The sequence below is a fragment of the Rhinatrema bivittatum genome, chromosome 6 (genome assembly GCF_901001135.1).
Source record: "Rhinatrema bivittatum chromosome 6, aRhiBiv1.1, whole genome shotgun sequence".
NCBI classification, from domain to species: domain Eukaryota; kingdom Metazoa; phylum Chordata; class Amphibia; order Gymnophiona; family Rhinatrematidae; genus Rhinatrema; species Rhinatrema bivittatum.
Genome location: NC_042620.1, coordinates 250,877,395 through 250,894,434, shown reverse-complemented (window position 1 = coordinate 250,894,434; position 17,040 = coordinate 250,877,395). Strand labels below are relative to the sequence as shown.

Below are 17,040 nucleotides of genomic sequence, written 5' to 3'. Positions count from 1 at the left end.
ACCTGCATGTAAGCCAAAGAAGTGGAGAACTTGTGAGCATGGAGTAAGGTGGTAATCACCGCAGAGGAATAACCATGCTTAAATAAGGGAGCCCTCTCAAGGGCCAAACCGTAAGACAGAACAGAGTCTGATCCTTGTGAAGAACTGGTCCCTGCTGTAACAGAACCCTATGTGGCAGAAGGCAAAGGGGGGGTCTCCACTTCGAGTCTTTGCAAAACTGCATACCACTGACACCTGGGCCAGTCCGGTGCCACCAGGTGTACTAGCCCCCTGTGGCGTTCGATCTTGTAAATTATCCTGCCTGGCAAGGGCCATGGAGGAAAGGCATAAAGCAATCAGTCTTCCAGCCAGACCTATATGAGAGCGTCTATTCCCAGGGCCCACGGATCTCTCGTGCAATGTAGAATTGACGAATCTTTGCATTGCAAGAAGTCACCAGCAGGTCTAGGAACGGAAGGGGCCCAGTGATCCACAATCAGCTGAAACACCTCAGCTGCCAACACCTACTCTCCAGCATCCAGGCTCTCCCTTCTCCTTCCAAAAAACTCAAAGCAATCCCCCATAGGGAGATGCATGTCCACCATCTGCTGGAGATGGAGAATAGTGGCAGGCTGGGATCACTGCAGGGCTTTATACACTGTGACATCAGCTTGTTCCATCTCCATCTGCTGGCATCACTGGTCCTGAGTCCATCTGTCTATATGCTAGGAAAGCAATGCTTTTTAGACTTATCCGGCTATCTCACTTTGCCAGAAAAGTAGCATTTTTAAATCTCATCCAGCTACGTAACAGCATTGTTGCTACTTAGCCAGATAAATCAATACTTAGCCAGATAAGTATAGTTACTTAGCTGGATAACTCTGAATTTATCTGGCTGTATGCAAAAATATATTTGTGCGTTTTTTACAAGCATATGCATGTTCCCAGGTACATTTTCGCTTATTTATAACCTGCATACAGTGTATATGCACAGGTTATAAAATGATTGAGGAAGAACACCACACTCCTCAAAAACTCTCCAAACCTGCATGTAAGCCAAGGAAGTGGAGAACTTGCGAGGCAAGAGAATGAAGTGACAAGCCCAAGGTCACATGCGGGTAGTGGGAGAAGTGGGACTTGAATCCTAACTTCTCTGCTGCTCAGTCAACTGCTCTAATACCTAGACCATTCCTCCATTCCAGTTTGTGTTGGGATCTGGTATTTTGAAGACAAATTTATATTTATTTCTTCAGCACATGCACTTTTGGTGTATATATATTGTGGGTTAGTCACCTATAATTATATCTTAATGCTGTATCAGATCTGAGATCGCTTTATATGATAATTGTAGTGTCTGAACTGACAACGTACAATTAATAATTGCTAAACTTTTTATAGCATCTTATTTTCTCTTTGCATATTTATATGCTCCTCTCTGTCACAGGATGAGATAGGAATAGGGTTCTATCCCTGGCTAGTAGAGCACCCAGGACAGTCAGAGTCGTGGCTAGAAGAATCCCTCAGGACAGTAAGCAGGCAGCTGGTTTTAACTCTGGATTAGTACAATTCTTTATTTGCATTACACAGCAGTCTAGTTGCCCCCAAAATGAGTAGACCTCAGCATATCATCGCTGAAGCTGCTTTGCTTAACTGAAAGTAAACATTAGCTCATCAGATTACTGATGGCAGGAGGGCCACTGAAGCACTTAAGTTCACCATTTCTATGGCCATCTGTTTCCCTCACAGCTCCATCCTGTCTTCCAGGTCATGTTGTAGAACTCCCCTCCACGGGGATGCACCTGAGTGATCTGTGTTCAGTTGTAAAAACAAGGGCGACAAAGTTGCTCCATGGCTGGAGCTCTTTGGAGAAGATTGCTGCTGTTTCCTCAGAGAGGAGATGGCCTCTTGGATTAAGCTCCCCGGAGGTTTCCATAGTACTAGCTCCATACACGGATGACTCCTGGATGGGGAAGAAGCAAAAGGAAATATGACAGGAAAAATAGGCAAAGGAAGGGCAAATATAAAATTCAACTATTAATACACAGGCTCATACAGTAAAGTACGCTCCAACGGAGTGCACTGTTAGCATGCGTTTGACGCGCTATTTTTACCCCTTATACAGTAAGGGGTGATAGCGCGTCAAACGCGCTGGCAAACCCCCCCCCCCCCCCCGAAACTAATAGCACCCGCAACTTGCAAATGCATGTTGAGGGCCCTATTAGTTATTCCTGCGCGATACAGAAAGTAAAATGTGCAGCCAAGCCGCACATTTTACTATCAGAAATTAACGCTTGCCAAAGGCTGGCGTTAATTTCTGCCAGCACCAGGAAAGTGTACAGAAAAGCAGAAAAAACTGCTTTTCTGTACACCCTCCAACTTAATATCATAGCGATATTAAGTCGGAGGGCCCAAAAATTTAAAAAAATTAAAAATCTGCCCGCAGCTACGGGTTGGAAGACGGACGCCCAATTATGCCAGCGTCCGTTTTCCAAACCCATGGCTGTCAGTGGGTTTGAGAACAGACGCCGGCAAAATTGAGCGTCGGCTGTCGAATCCACTGACAGTCGCCGCTTCTGTCAAAAAGGAGGCGCTAGGGACGCGCTAGTGTCCCTAGCGCCTCCTTTTACCACGGGCCCTCATTTGCATGCCTCAGTTTAGTGAATCGCGCGCCCAGGACAGTGGCCTGGGCGCTCGCTGGTTCTCCCGCGTGTTTTTCTGTATCGGCCTGACAGCTCTGTAAACACTTCTAATGCCAGTTGCAACAGTATTAACTGATTCCTTCCTTTCCTCGAGGACTCAAAGAGATTGCTGCCCCCCTCTGATGTCTCTGAGGCTATTAGGCCTGAAAACATTTGGAAAAAGAAAACGTGCTGGGGAATGCAAACATAAAATAACGCCCTCAAGGTAAAACCCTGAACTGAGAATAATCATGTCACATGGGAAAGCACGGGGTTATAAACAAATAATCCTCTCAGAGGTAAGACAACACAATGGCTTTACTATTAAACCTGGAAAAGGCCCCAGTGTGGAGGCAGGATCCCTCTCCTGGATTTCCATGTGTTATTCTAAAAGCCCTATTTATGGATGAGGCTTGAACTGGCCATTCCTCTCATGCATACATGGTATAATTGTAACACTGTACCCTTTTTACTGTCTGTTTCAGATGTAACTGTTAGGAATCAAGTGAGTAAGGATAATTTAATATTTAGTGATGATGGTGCAGATGGCAAATGACATTAAGTCTGCAGCCTGTCCCCGACCGGAGGGTCCAATGTCCCAGGTATGGGTGACTGGCCTACGCTCCTTACGACCCAGTCAAAACCCCGTCTCTGGAGTTGACTGAGGCACCGGCTGGGCTTTGGGGGTTCTCTGATGCCTGGATAGCCGCAGGAGCCCTGATGGTGTTCACAGGAGCGAGGGGGCAGAGAATAGTACTTTGGTGAAAAAGTTCCTCTGTCCCATTCTCGCTGGCCTCCTAGAAGAGGAAGTTGGGTCTGGAGTGCTGGCAGAGAGATGTGGGAGGGTTTCTTGGTGCTCACAGAACTGGGCCACCACATCCCTTACCCTATCTCCGAAGAGATTTTCCCCAGTACAGGGCTCATCGGCAAGTCATTCAGGGACCTCTGGTTGGAGATCTGAGGCCCGCAGCCATGCCATTCTGTGGGCGCAAATTCACACTACAGAGACCCTCAATGCTATCTCAAAAACATTGTAGGTTGCTCCTGTACTCCAGGCCCTTATGCACCAGTACCATGAAGGTGTCCTGATGCTGTTGAGGCAGCTGCTCAGTTATCTCTTGCACCTGCTTCCAGATGTCCCTAGAGTACTGGCTCATGTAGAACTGGTAGGAAGCAATGTGGGCAATGATCATGGCCCCCTGAAATACTTTCTTTCCAAGTGTGTCCATCACTCTGTGGTCCTTACCCATGGGTGCCGGCGAATGATTCCGAGAATGCATGGCTCTCAAGAGCAAATTCAACCACCACTGCCTGGTGAGGAAGCTAACACATCAAATCTGGCAGCCTTGTGCACAAGGTAGACCCAGTGAGCATTTTTGTTAACGGGAGGCACTGTGAGGGGGTGATCCCATACCCTCAGCAGCAGCTCCATAAGGATCTCATGTACCGGGACTATCACAATCTCCTTTGGAGGTTCCTCAAACTGGAGGATCTCAAGCATTTTGTGCCTTCTCCATCAGCAATTGAAACGGGATGGCCTCTGCCATCACCCTCACAAATCCTGCGAAGGTTAAGTCCTCAGGCGGAAACATCCTTTGCTCTTCTGGAGGAAAAGTGTCTGATGGGAGGCCCTCAGAGGTGGACTCAGAGGTATCCTCCCCCCAGGGGTCATAGGGACCTTCATCCTCACTGTAAGCCTTGGAGTCTCTGTCGCCCTAGGTGAAGCTTCCTCCTCCTTGGAGGAACCAGTAACAATCACTGTAATGATAGGGGGAGGCATTGGTGCCTCACGGTCCCAGGAACCTATATCAGCTGGGTCGGTAATGCACCGGATAAGTGCATTGAGCTTCTCTAGCAGTGGTTCCAGGGTGGATGGTACTGGCTCTGGTTCCACAGGACTGATGCCCTGCAGTGCCCATTCCACCGTCAACCGGACTTGCCGTTCAAGCTCCTCCTTGAATATTGCCAATGCCAACACCTACTAAAAAGAAGGAGGGGTGGCCAGATCTTCTTTGGACCCATGAGGCAGATTGGCGACTGGCATCAGGACCAGTGAAGACCGTTGCTAACTGGTGCTCCTAGTTTTAGGGACTTCACGGCATGAGCTGGTGCAGCCCTATTCATTCACGGGGACCAGTACCAATGCTTCTTTGGCTTCCCTCAATGCTCGGCCTGTTCCTTCCCCGGTGCTGAGGCCAATGACGAGGAACCAGACATCCTCTGCCTGGAGGAGATCAATGGTGGTTGGTCTCTGGCATCCTTGTCCGCCAATGGCACCAATAGAACTAATGGTCCTGCTAATGTCAATGGCGTGGTGTCCATCGGTGTGGCTCTGATGTCCATCTTCTTCAACCTAAAGTGCTGTTTCATCTTGTTGAGTTGAAGCAGATGTCCCTTTGGGGTTATTTGTGCATGGCAACCCCGGATGCCATCTCCAATGCCCTAAGGCAGAAGACACATATCTCAGGGGGGTCTGTAATGGACATGGTCCTCAGGCACTAGGGGCATCGCTGAAAATCAGATGTGGCCATGATGGGACGAAATAAAAGGGCTGCAAAATCAAAAAAGGGCTGCAAAATCAAAACCGGCATGATGTGGTTTCTAATCATGAATGCCGGTATAGAAAAACGCTAAATAAATAAATAAATAAATAAATAAAATCAATGACAATGGGTGTCGATGGCTGGCGGGCACTGAAGCACCACCGCCGCAGGAAACTTATCAGAAGCGTCAAACCCTGACTAGGAAGATTCTGGGGAAGCATCAAGAGGGACCCACTGAAGAAAAACCAAAAAAAGAAAAAAAAGTTTTCCAAAAGACCAAAAATACAAAGTGACCTCGCTCACACTGCGATGCTTACAGCTCCAGGGAAAAAGACAGAAGAAGGACCCTGAGTAGACAAGTGGAATAGGGAATGCTGGTCATGCTCAGAATGCCAAGTCAAGTTCTAGAAACTTTCACATAAGTTTTCCATGTCGGGACTCCATCTGATGATATGACCCATGTATGAGGACTACCATCCTGCTTGTCTTCGGAGATTAAATGCAGCCCTTTCCGTCATTATCCCTGTCAGTACTTACTAGAGGCAGACTGTGGCAAAAAATCAGTATTGAAAGACAAGGTAAGGGCCTTGAGGATGCTGGAGGGGGAAGGAGTGTTTCTCCCTCCTCACTGCCTACAACCAGTCTTAGTATCCCTCCATCCTCCTTACATTGCTCTGGGCCTGTGGCTCCTGCAACTGGCATTGCTGTTAGCTAAAGCTCCTCTCCTCATACACTTGGTTGGCCTACTCGCTCACTTTTTAAAAAAATTTCACCGTTTATTCTCTCACTAGATTTCTTCTTTTGCTACAAATTCAACATGGCTTGTTGCCTGAAGGCTTTTCCTTCAAAGTTAGTTTTCTAATTCAATCTCTTTTTTTTTTATAAATAACATCAGCACTTACCTCACTTTGGAGAACACTAACAGGCCCAATTATCTTTTCAATGCATAGCGTTTGTATGTAATCTGAAATGGTAAGTCCTCCCTCTGACCTCTTTCCCCATCTAGCCATCTCTCTGCTGTGATCAACCTGCAAGTCGGTGTGGATTGTTGGAGGGGAAGCAGGGGAGGAAGTGCTGTGTGCATCAACTTTCTCTCTTCTATTCCCCACCAACTCTCTCAAGCATATATTTTCTATCTTCCCCCTGACCCTACCACTATAAAGCTGGCCTCAGTACTCTCTCCCTCTCCCCAAGCCCTACTCCAGCAGGCTCCAACTATCCATCCCGCCCCCCCCCAACTCCAGTATTCTCCCTCTCCCTAGGCATGGGCACACAGCATATGTGCAATGAAATTTCTCTGAATGGAGAACAGCAGTCTGCTTCACCCAGGCAAAAGCTGAAGCAGACAGAAAAGAGAAGAGTCACTCTGCTCCTTAATTCAGCCCCTCTCCTCCTGTCTTTCAGGGGACATGGCCAGCAATGAGGCTGCCTAGCCCACCAGAGGATGTGTGATTCCGGATCCCCACTCTCTAACTCTTGATACTTACATAGAATACTGTACTTGTTCCGGCAGTATGCTCTTCAATCCAGGCTCCCTCAGGCTTTCCTGCAGTACAGTGGATAAGACAAGTACTGGGGCCTCCCCCATGCAGAACTCCCTTTCCACCACCACATTTTCCTCCCTTCGCTCTCCTGATACTCCACTGGAAGCTGGAGGGACCCTGCAAAACACATTAAGGGACGGATGCAATAAAGTGCACTAGACTGAGTGCACAGTTTTACTAATGTTTGTGCACGTTTTTGAAGACAGGAGGAAGGGTAAGTATGGTGGGAGCTCTTTAGGGTAGGAGTGCGGGATGGATCTCTGGCTTGGGGGTCCCAGGCTGGACCAAAAAGCCTGCACACATTTTTTATGCAATGACAATAATACAGTTAGGGACTTTACTAACGTTTTCAGTGCATCTTCCAATTTAAAAAGATGCACTAAGCTTAGTGAAACTTTATTCACGTTTTTGCACACATTTTGGTTGAGCATGTTTATTTTTAACATTTATTTTTCACCCACCCAAAATGATTCTGTGTGGATTACAAAAGAAACATTAAAATACAGTATAATAAAAACAATTTGCATACTATTTACTGCATTGGAGTTAACCTTTATTTCAGATGCGAGTAAAAAAAATGTTCACTAAGTATTAGCATACACGTTTAGTCATATTTTATTACATCAGCTCCGAAGTAGGCAATTTCCAAACTATCTGCACTGGGACAAAATCTAAGTGGATTTTTAACCCATGGCCTTTGTATCAATTTTGAAAGTGAAAGTACAGATGTGCTTTCTCTTTGAAGCTCGCCATGGGCCCAAAATACTCAGGGACAGACACCAATGTTGCCTGTTTTTAGGACTTTTTATGTTCTTCAGTGTAGACGTCAAGTGAACAGAGTGGAAGAGGTCTATGGGAAACAACTCAAGAGGTGGTAACTTTCATATTAAAGTTACCACCTCTTGAGTTTCCCATAACGACCTTTTTCCATTTGGAAAATTAATCATTTTAATCCTACCCTCTCTGTTTCCTGTCTTTTATCCAGATACCAATACACAATTGGACACTGCCTCTGATCTCATGACCTCCCAATTTCCTGAGAAATCTCTCATGAGGGACTTTGTTCTGAAAATCCAAATACATTATATTAAACAGTTCACATTTATCTGCATGTTTATTTACACCCTCAAAAAAATCTAGTAAATTGTTAAGACAAGACTTCCCTTTACAAAACCCATACTAACTCTCCTCTATTAAATCATGTCCATGTATGTGGTCAGTAGTTTTGTTTTTAAGAACAGCTTCAACAATTTTGTCCAGCACCAACATCAGGCTCACTGGTCTATAATTTCTTGGATCAACCCTGGAAACCTTTTTAAAAAACCGGTGTCACATTGGCCACCTTTCAGTCTTCTGGTACAGTGGCTGGTTTAATGACGGGCTGAAAATCACCAGAAACAGATCTGCAATTTCAGTTTTGAGGTCCTTCAGAACTCTAGGATGAATACCATCCAGTTGCGATGATTAATTTCTTTAGTCTGTCAACCTCAGTTATTACATCCTCCAGTTTCACAGTGATTTCATCTAGTCAAAGTCATCACCCTCAAAAAATGTTTCTAGTGAGAATATGAACCTGACATCCTCCTCAGCAAAGACAGAAGCAAATAAGTCATTTAAAATTTCCACTATTTCCTTGCCTCCCTTTTCAGCCCTTTTACCCCGTTTATCATCTAATGACCCAACTGACTCCCTCATAGGCTTTTTGCTTCAAATATACTTGAAAAAGGTTTTATTACTTCTTTTTACCTCTATGACAAGCTTGTTTTCAAATTCCCTCTTAGCCTGCTTAATTACATCTAACTAGTCAGTGCTTATGCTCTTCCTTATTTTCCTCATTTGGGTCTGCTTTCTATTTTCTGAATGGTGCCCTTTTGGCTTTGATTGCCTCTTTCATCTATTAAACCAAGCCAGAAGTTTGGTTTTCCTTGAACTGTTTTTAATGTATGGAATACATTTTATCTGGACTTCAAGGATGACAATTTTAAAATGTCTACACCTCCTGCAAGTTTTTAACCTTGTGGATTGTTCCTGTCACTGTTTTTCCTAACAAATTTCATTTTATCATTGTCTCCCTTTTTATAATTAAATGCTACTGCAGTAGTTTTTCTTAGTATTTTCCTTCCAATGATTATTTCAAATTGTATTACATTATGATCACTGTTGCCAAGCAGATTCACCACTTATCTCTTACACCAGGTCCTGCATTCCACTGAGAACTAGATCTAATATAGTTGCCCCTCTCGTTATCACAGTTGAGTTTGCTGGGTCTGGGATTTCCCCCAGCAGGATCAGGGCAAGATTGGACTGGATCTTCTGCCTAGACCAGCCATCTCTCCCTCGGGTTGGGCCCTCAGGTTCTGGTGGCCTGCAGGACTTAGCTGAAACAGGAGAGTAGGCCTGGAACTGGAAACACAGCTGGTCCTAGAGGCATGGTCTAGGGCCGGAGACACAGCGGATTCAAAAGAAAGGCAGGGCTGGAGACAAGGACTGGAGCAGGAGACTGGCTGACACTGAAGACAGGTGGGGCTGGAGCAGGAGACATGGTAGGTCTTAGAGGCAGGCACGGTGGAAGCAGGGGCTAGAAGTGGATGTAAGGCATGGAAATGAATATAGGGCTGTGACTAGGAACAAGGCTTAGGACTGAAGACAGGACTATAACTAGAGACAAGGCCTGGGCCAACTAGGACAGAACAAGACTAGGACCGGACCACAGGAATTGAGCAAAGAACACAAACACATGAAACAAGGAACTAAACTACAACAAGAATCCTAAAATAAACAAGGTAAAACAGACAAGAAGTCCTAAGCAGGCCACAAGGCAAGACTAGGTGAGCCTAGAAGGCCCAAAGGCTGTAAGACAGGGCAAGAAAGCTTAGGAGGCTGCAGGACAGGGTTGGAAGGCCGAGGAGGCCATAGGTCAAGGGTAGAAAGCCAAGAAGGCTATAAGGCACGACAAGAGCAAGAAGGTCAGAGTGGCCACACAGTAGCATGGAAAGCAAGGTGGGCCCATGCAAGCAGCCAAGGTTACTCTATGGAGAGGTACCGAATGCAGGAAGAGGCTGAGCTAAATAGGACTGGCCTTGCTGAGTCATTTTATTTATTTTATTTAACATTTTTCTATACCGACATTCGCACAAGACATCATATCGGTTTCCAGATAACAGCAAATTCAGCCAACAGGGCAGTAAGTTGGAACTATGTGGGTAAGCGGGGAAGGGAGGGGGGAATTGGGGGGTTTATTTACAAAACGGCAGGAGTTATGTACATTCTATATGCATTCTATTATATACAATCAAAATACAAGGTGAGGGAGAGGTGGGGGGGCTGGGATTAGAGAGGGATGGGGAGGAGGGAGTCTGGGTGTGAGGTGGGGTTGAATGGGGAGGGGGTGAGGGGGGGGAAGGGAACATCAAGGAGGCGGCCAGGATGGAGGCTAGCTACATAAGGACCTCTGCTGGTAGGGTGACTGCCTAGCTGCCAGGATCATGACACTTGTTAGTTCCATGACCAACTGCTGCATGAAGCAATTGGTGATGGCATCTAGGAACTTTACCTTATTTGCATGTCCTGATGTGACATTTACCCAATCAATACTCAGGTAATTGAAGTCTCTCATTATAACTGTGTTCACGTTCAGAGCAGGCGTCCCCCACCGTGCGCAGATGAGTCGAAATGCATCCTCCGTGAGTTCCCACTCTCCGGGTCTAGGTGATTGTGACTGAGAAAGTCTGCCTGAACGCTCTCTACCCCGGCAATATGTGAGGTGGCAATGCTGCACAGATGCTGTTCCACCCACGCTATCAATTGATGGGCTTCGGACGCCACTGGTTGACTCTTGGTACCCCCCTGTCAGTTGATGTAGGCTATCGTGGTCGCATTGTCTGACAGAACCCTGACAGACTAGCCTGAAACCAGTGGAAGGAAGGCCTGTAAAGCCAGGCGAATCGCCCTGGTCTCTAAACAATTGATGGACTAACCAGCTTCCTGCAGAGACCATATCCCCTGTACTGACTTCCGGAGACAAACCGCTCCCCAACCTGACAAGCTGGCATCCGTGGTGACCACTGTCCAGGAGGGAACCACCAACGGCACTCCTCTGCTCAAGTTGTCCGGATACAACCACCAATCCATGCTGGACCGAGCCGACTGTGTTAGTGGTAAAGGCAGATGAAATAGTTCAGACACCGGATTCCACCGGGAAAGCAACGCTGACTGTAAGGGACGCATATGAGCGAAAGCCCAGGGACCCTATTTCAACGTCGAAATCATTGACCCCAACATCTGAAGGTAATCCCAGACTATTGGCATGGGCTTGGCTAACAAGCGCAGAGCTTGATCCTGTAATTTGATCATGCGTGCCCACGTGAGAGACACCGTTCCCCGACAAGTGTCGAACAAGGCTCCCAAAAACTCCAGAGACTGAGAAGGAACCAGGTGACTCTTGGTCGTATTGATCACCCAGCCGAGCTATTGTAACAAGTGAATCACCCGTTGAACCGCTTCCTGACAAAGCCTCTCCGACTTTGCCCGAATCAGCCAGTCATCCAGATACGGGTGTACCAGGAAACCTTCTCTGCGAAGATGCGCTGCTACCACCACCATAATCTTGGTGAATGTTCAAGGCGCGGTGGCGAGGCCGAACGGCAACGCCTGGAACTGGTAATGTTGTCCCATCACGACGAACCTTAGGAAACGCTGGTGCTCTGCATGGATTCCGATATGAAGATACGCTTCCGTGAGGTCCAGGGATGGTAGAAACTCTCCCTGCCTCACCGAAGCGATCACGGACCTTAGGGTCTCCATACGAAAGCGAGGTATTCGCAGACACCTGTTGACGCTCTTCAGGTCGAGAATCGGACGAAAGGTTCCTTCTTTCTTTGGTACTACGAAATAAATGGAATACCGGCCTCTGCGAAGCTCGTGCGGCGGAAACGGCACAATCGCGCAGAGGTCGTGAAGGCGTCTCAGTGTCTCCCTTACCGCTCGGCATTTTTCTGAAAAACTGTAAGGCGATACCAGGAAACACTGGTGGGGCTGCCATGCAAAATCTAACGCGTAACCTTGACTTATCACCTCTAGGACCCAATGATCTGAGGTGATTCTGGTCCACTCCTCGTAAAACTGAGACAATCTGCCTCCGACCACTGGCACCGAGGCATGGACCAGCTGTACATCATTGCGAAGGCTTACCACTCTGTGCATTCTGACCGGCCCCTGGTTGGCCGAAGTGGCGCCCGCGAAAGGACTGCGAATACGTCTGCTGCCGATTGGCACTGACGAAAAGAGAAAACCGACCCTCACGAATTCCGAGGTCTCCGACCTCCACGAAAACGGGAACGTGACTGAGGAGCCCCTCTAGACCTTGGTCTGTCCTCTGGCAGGCAATGCACCTTGTTCTCACCTAGAGACTCAATCAGATCCTCCAATTCTTTTCCAAACAACAATTTGCCCTTAAATGGCAGCAAACCTAACCGGGCTTTAGACGACACATCTGCCGCCCAATGGCGGAGCCACAACAAGCGTCTCGCCGACACCGCCGAAACCATGGATCTAGCCGATGTGCGAAGTAAATCATAAAAGGCATCCGCACTATAGGCAATCACCGCTTCTAAATGCCCCGCCTGAAGTGCTTCTTCCAGTGAAAGAGATTCGTTGGCCAACAACTGTTGTACCCACTGAAGTCCCGCTTGCAAAGAGAAATTACTGCAGATAGCCACAGGAATCCCTAGTGCGGAGACTTTGAATATCTTTTTAAGCTATATCTCAAGCTTTCAATCTTGTAAATCTTTAAGAGCCGTCCTCCCAATAACCGGGATGGTGGTCTTCTTTGTGACCGCCGCCACAGCCAAATCTATCTTTGGGACTTTCAACAGCTCCAACGCTTCCTCAGGCAGAGGGCAGAGCTTATCCATCGCTTTAGCCACCTTAAGTCCCAAATCCGGGGTATCCCATTCCTTGAAGAGTAAATCCAACGCTGAAAAATGCAATGGAAAGGCGGATGGAGGACCTCTCAGGTCCAAGACCACCGGGTCTGTAGTCCCCAGCCTGCACTCTGCCTGCGGCAACTGATTGCCTAACTCTCCAAGAATTGCCGGGATAAGGGGCCCCAACTCATCTCGCCTAAAGAGACGTACTACTTTGGGGTCATCCCCCTCAACCCCCCTCAGGGGTTGGGATGGCGGGTCCTGGTCCCCTGTTGCTCCTCTGGCTCATCGGTGTCCGTAGAGGTATCCAGATCTCCCCACGGGGCCCGCAGTCTGAAAGGCCGGGGCCCCTCAGTGGGATCAGACTCCTGGATGGGCCTAGCCCACTTCCCCGACCCTGGCGAAGGGTCTAGATCGTGAGACCCCTGTGGTCTTTTCCTCGCTAATCTACGAGCCTTAAATGCCTTGTGCATTAATAATACAAACTCCGAGGAAAAGGAAGAGTCGGAGGACCAATCCGCGGGATCCCCTTCAGGGACCTCCGAATCACTTGGACAGTGTGGCCTCGCAGGTTTGTCCTCCTCAGGGACCCTGCGTTGGGGCAATAAATGCGGCGGTAAGTCCTCCTCCCCCCGATCCATCAGGGGTGCGAGAACCGTGGGTCCCGGAGGGAATAAAATGGCAGACGTTCCCGCCGACACAAAGTCTCTGGAACCCAAAATGACGCCCGTTCCCGCACTCTGCGGGAACGGGCCTGTCCCTGAACCGAGCTTGCTCCCCGGAACTGCGGATCTCAATGGCGCCCGACCCCGCGCTCCATCCGGAAGCGAAGACACACCTTCGCCCCCGAAACACAGCTGGAGCACAGGCTATCCCGGGAGAGGCGCGCCCGCGCAGTGCCACAAGCTCGGCAAGTCGCCCATCGTGGCATGACTCAAACTTTAAAAGCCGAGAGAAAAACCAAAGCACGAGGCGCACTGACCCACTGTTCTCCCCCCCCCCCCGAACGCGTCCGGGACGCAAAGACAAGGAATTTTGGCGACAAATAACACCACAAGAAAAAACTTTTTTTTTTTTTTTAAACTATAATTACCGCCGCCAACTCCAGGACCACCTGGGGGAGTGAGCCAGACTCCCCGGTGTCACCCCCAGTGAGTAAAGATACGCTGTGAAGTGAGACAACCCCCACACTTCAGCGGCCTCTGAAACCAGGGGGGATGGTCCCCTCAGGACCTCACAACCCCCTGGGAGGTATGCGACTGGACCTGCAGGCAAGCCACTGCGGTCTCAAGACTAACCTACTACTTTTTTTTTTTTTTTAACTAACTAGGCCTCAGCACAGACTGTAGGTGGCACCAGCCTAGATAAGGCGGAGTTTTGTTTGTAAACTTCTGTCTCCATCTGCTAGAGGGGGGGCAAAACCCAGGAGTCTGGACTGATCCGGGTACATAGGGAAAAGACAGCATGTATGTGGGTGATTGAAAGCCTGTGTGTGTAAGAGTGATAAGATAGACAGCATGTGTGTAAATGTGTAATTAAGAACCTATATAAGTGAGAGAAAAAGCATGTGTATATGTGAGTGACTGAGAGCATGTGTGTATAGGTGTGTAATTGAGAGCCAGTGTGAGATAGAGCGCTGGTATGTGACTGAGAGAGAGGAGAAAAGTTCCAAGCAAACCACCCCTCCTCCTGCTAATTCAAAACAATCTCAGGAAACCTGGACATCAAATGTTCCCAGGTATGCAGAGCAAAAAAAATTTTCTATCCTTATTTTTCATTACTGGGTCTTTGTGTCTGCTATTTTGAAATATTTTATTGGTATCTAGAAATTTTTTATATGAGTTTTTAATTATTGGATATTCCACTCAGCTGTTTCGAAATAATCTGTTCTTTTTGTTAGTATGGTTTTACTGCTACTGATTTTATATTTCTTGATTTGTTTTATAAGGATGGGTGATGTTTCTTTTTTCCTTTATTACACTGCATACAGACACTCCGGCTTGTTGCAGTTTCCAATTCAGTTTTTTCTGCATGCTTCTAGTTATGCGTTTTGGTCTCTTTATTCTTTGTTAGGTGAGGGTCAGCACATGTGATTCAGGTGAGGTTCTCTGCTGGCGTGTAGTTTCTGTGTAGGGCTCTATAGCAACCTGACTTGGTCCGTTTTCCTAATAGGAGATGTATTGGTGTCTTAAGGCCTGGTGTAATATTTTCAGTATTGCCTTTTCTTAGGTAAGGTGGTTACTGTTTAAGTGCTGGAAATTGGTGCTGCATGTTTACTATTTATGCAATTTCTGTTCAGACAGAATACGTATCTTTTCCTTGTGTCATTTTAAACAATAAAAATAATTACTGGACCTTTACTTTTTATTTCCGCCGTAAATTGTAATGAGCAGTGTGTCACACATGTGAGCGTGGCCTGTCAGGTGTGTCACGATGGGAAAAACGTTGAGAACCACTGGTCTAGAGTCTACCAGCTAAGATTTTATGCTAAAAAAAAAAAATGCAGAGTCATGCATCTGGGTTGCAAAAAAAAACAAGGACGCAGTACATTATAGAGGAATGAAATTCTTATAAGCATAAACAAGAGCGGGATCTAGGGGTGATTGTATCTGATGATCTTAAGGTAGAAAACAGATGGACAAGGTGATGGCAAAAGACAGAAGGATGCTTGGCTGCAGAGAGAGAGGAACAGTCAGCAAAAAAAAAAAAAAGTGTGTCACGGCTGTGGCATGGTTGATGCAGCCTGGCAGGTGAACCCACTAGACCCATGCCAACAGTAGGTGGACATGCTGTCACAGACAAGGTCTAAGATTCATCTATACCAGCCTCATCCCCCACAAGTTGAGCCCCTTGGGTTCCAGGAGTTGGCAGAGCTTAGGCGAGGGTCCTGTAGAGTGGACAGACAGAGTCGGGTAGCAGGCCAAGATCAGGACAGGCAGAGGGCAAGTAGTGTCGAGCTCCGGGCAGAAGTCAAGGCAGACGGAGATCAGGCAGCATGGTCAGAATCCAGAGCCAAGGTCAAAACCAGAAGTCAGGCAGAGACAGACAAGGCAGGATACGAGGAATGGGACACTGTAGGAAACAAGGCAGAGATTGGGGGAAGGCAAGAACCAGACATGGCAGGAGCAAGGCACAGAACCGAGGAAGGGACAAGACAAAGCAAGGACAGAAACAGGCAAGATAGGAACACAAGCAACACACACTGCAATCAAAGGTGGATGAAGACACAGAGAAGACACTGGACGAGACGAGCAATATGAGGCAAGGCTGGACAAGATCAGGCTGGAAAACAAGGCTGGATAAAGAATCAAGAACGCAGGACACAGGAACTCAAAGACACTGCTAAGGTAGGAGACCCATTGCTGAGGCAAGGTAGCACTGTGAGGCTCTTGCTTAAGTAGGCCGGTCAGCCTGACAGTATCGGAGGGTGCTCCTCAGCGTTTCCCACCGCTGGGCCTATGTGCATGGGTGCGCCTAGCTCCGGGGGCCATATTTTTTTCTTGAAGGGGAGGAGCTGGGGGTTGAGACAGGGCCAGACCAACACTTACAAAATATGTTTAACTTTGTATTTTTCATATAGCTGCCTTTAGGGTCAGAGGGGGAGGGGCAGTAGGGATATGCAGACCTCCAGGGTGTTTTCTTAACTTTTGGGGGGGAGGGAGAGATGAGTCAGGACTGAGTAGTCCCTTTATGCCTAGGCCCCAGGAGCACTGGGATGTGCATCAGTGTCCCGATGATCCCAGGGGTAGTTAGCTACACCTCTTGAGTTGTAGCCAACTTCAAATCAAATAACGTGGCTTCCGATTTTTGAAGCAAGCTGCATTATTTCATTTTCATAGTTTAGGATAGTACTATGCCTGGTGCTGAGCAGAGAAAAACGCAATTTATTTGAAATATCTCCTGTTATCCCCAGGTTAGCCCATTTACCATGCAATAAACGGCCTAACGTGACATTGAGAATGAGCTCCTAGGTTTATACCTGATGCAATAAACTACACTATCAGGAAAAAAATGACAGAATAAAGCAACTTGTAACAGCTTTGTAACTCTTGCCCTCTTTTATTCCCATCAAAGGCTTCTCTGGTTCTCTCTCCATTCTCCAGAAGCATTTCTCTCTTCTCTCTCTACACCACACACTCCTTTCTCCCCAAGGTCACCTTTTGATTTCCTCCCTTCCTCCTTAACTACCTCCTGCCAGGATATCTCTAATCTCTCTCTACTCCCACTCTGCTACTCTGTGGGACATCTCTCACCATTATCCCTGCCCCTACTCCTTAAACCACCCTCCAAAAGCATCAAAACTCCCAAACCTCTGGAGTGTTTCAATTTCCTCCCTCTTAACCACTATCTGGAGCAATTCTAGTCTCCCTTC

The 17,040-nt window shown here is 47.4% G+C and overlaps 1 protein-coding gene across 3 annotated transcripts in view; it reads right to left on the bottom strand.

The window, feature by feature from the left end:
- Nucleotides 1-1,530: 1,530 nt before the first annotated feature.
- The window catches only part of LOC115094088, a 42,334-nt gene continuing 26,824 nt past the window's right edge, over nt 1,531-17,040 (bottom strand). For all 3 annotated transcript variants that reach the window (XM_029606786.1, XM_029606784.1, XM_029606785.1), the window contains 2 exons: nt 6,688-6,861; nt 1,531-1,939 (listed from right to left, as the gene is read on the bottom strand). In XM_029606786.1, the coding sequence (XP_029462646.1) occupies nt 1,720-1,939; nt 6,688-6,861 (394 nt within the window). In that variant the 3' untranslated portion in view covers nt 1,531-1,719. The remainder of the gene's footprint in view (nt 1,940-6,687; nt 6,862-17,040) is intronic.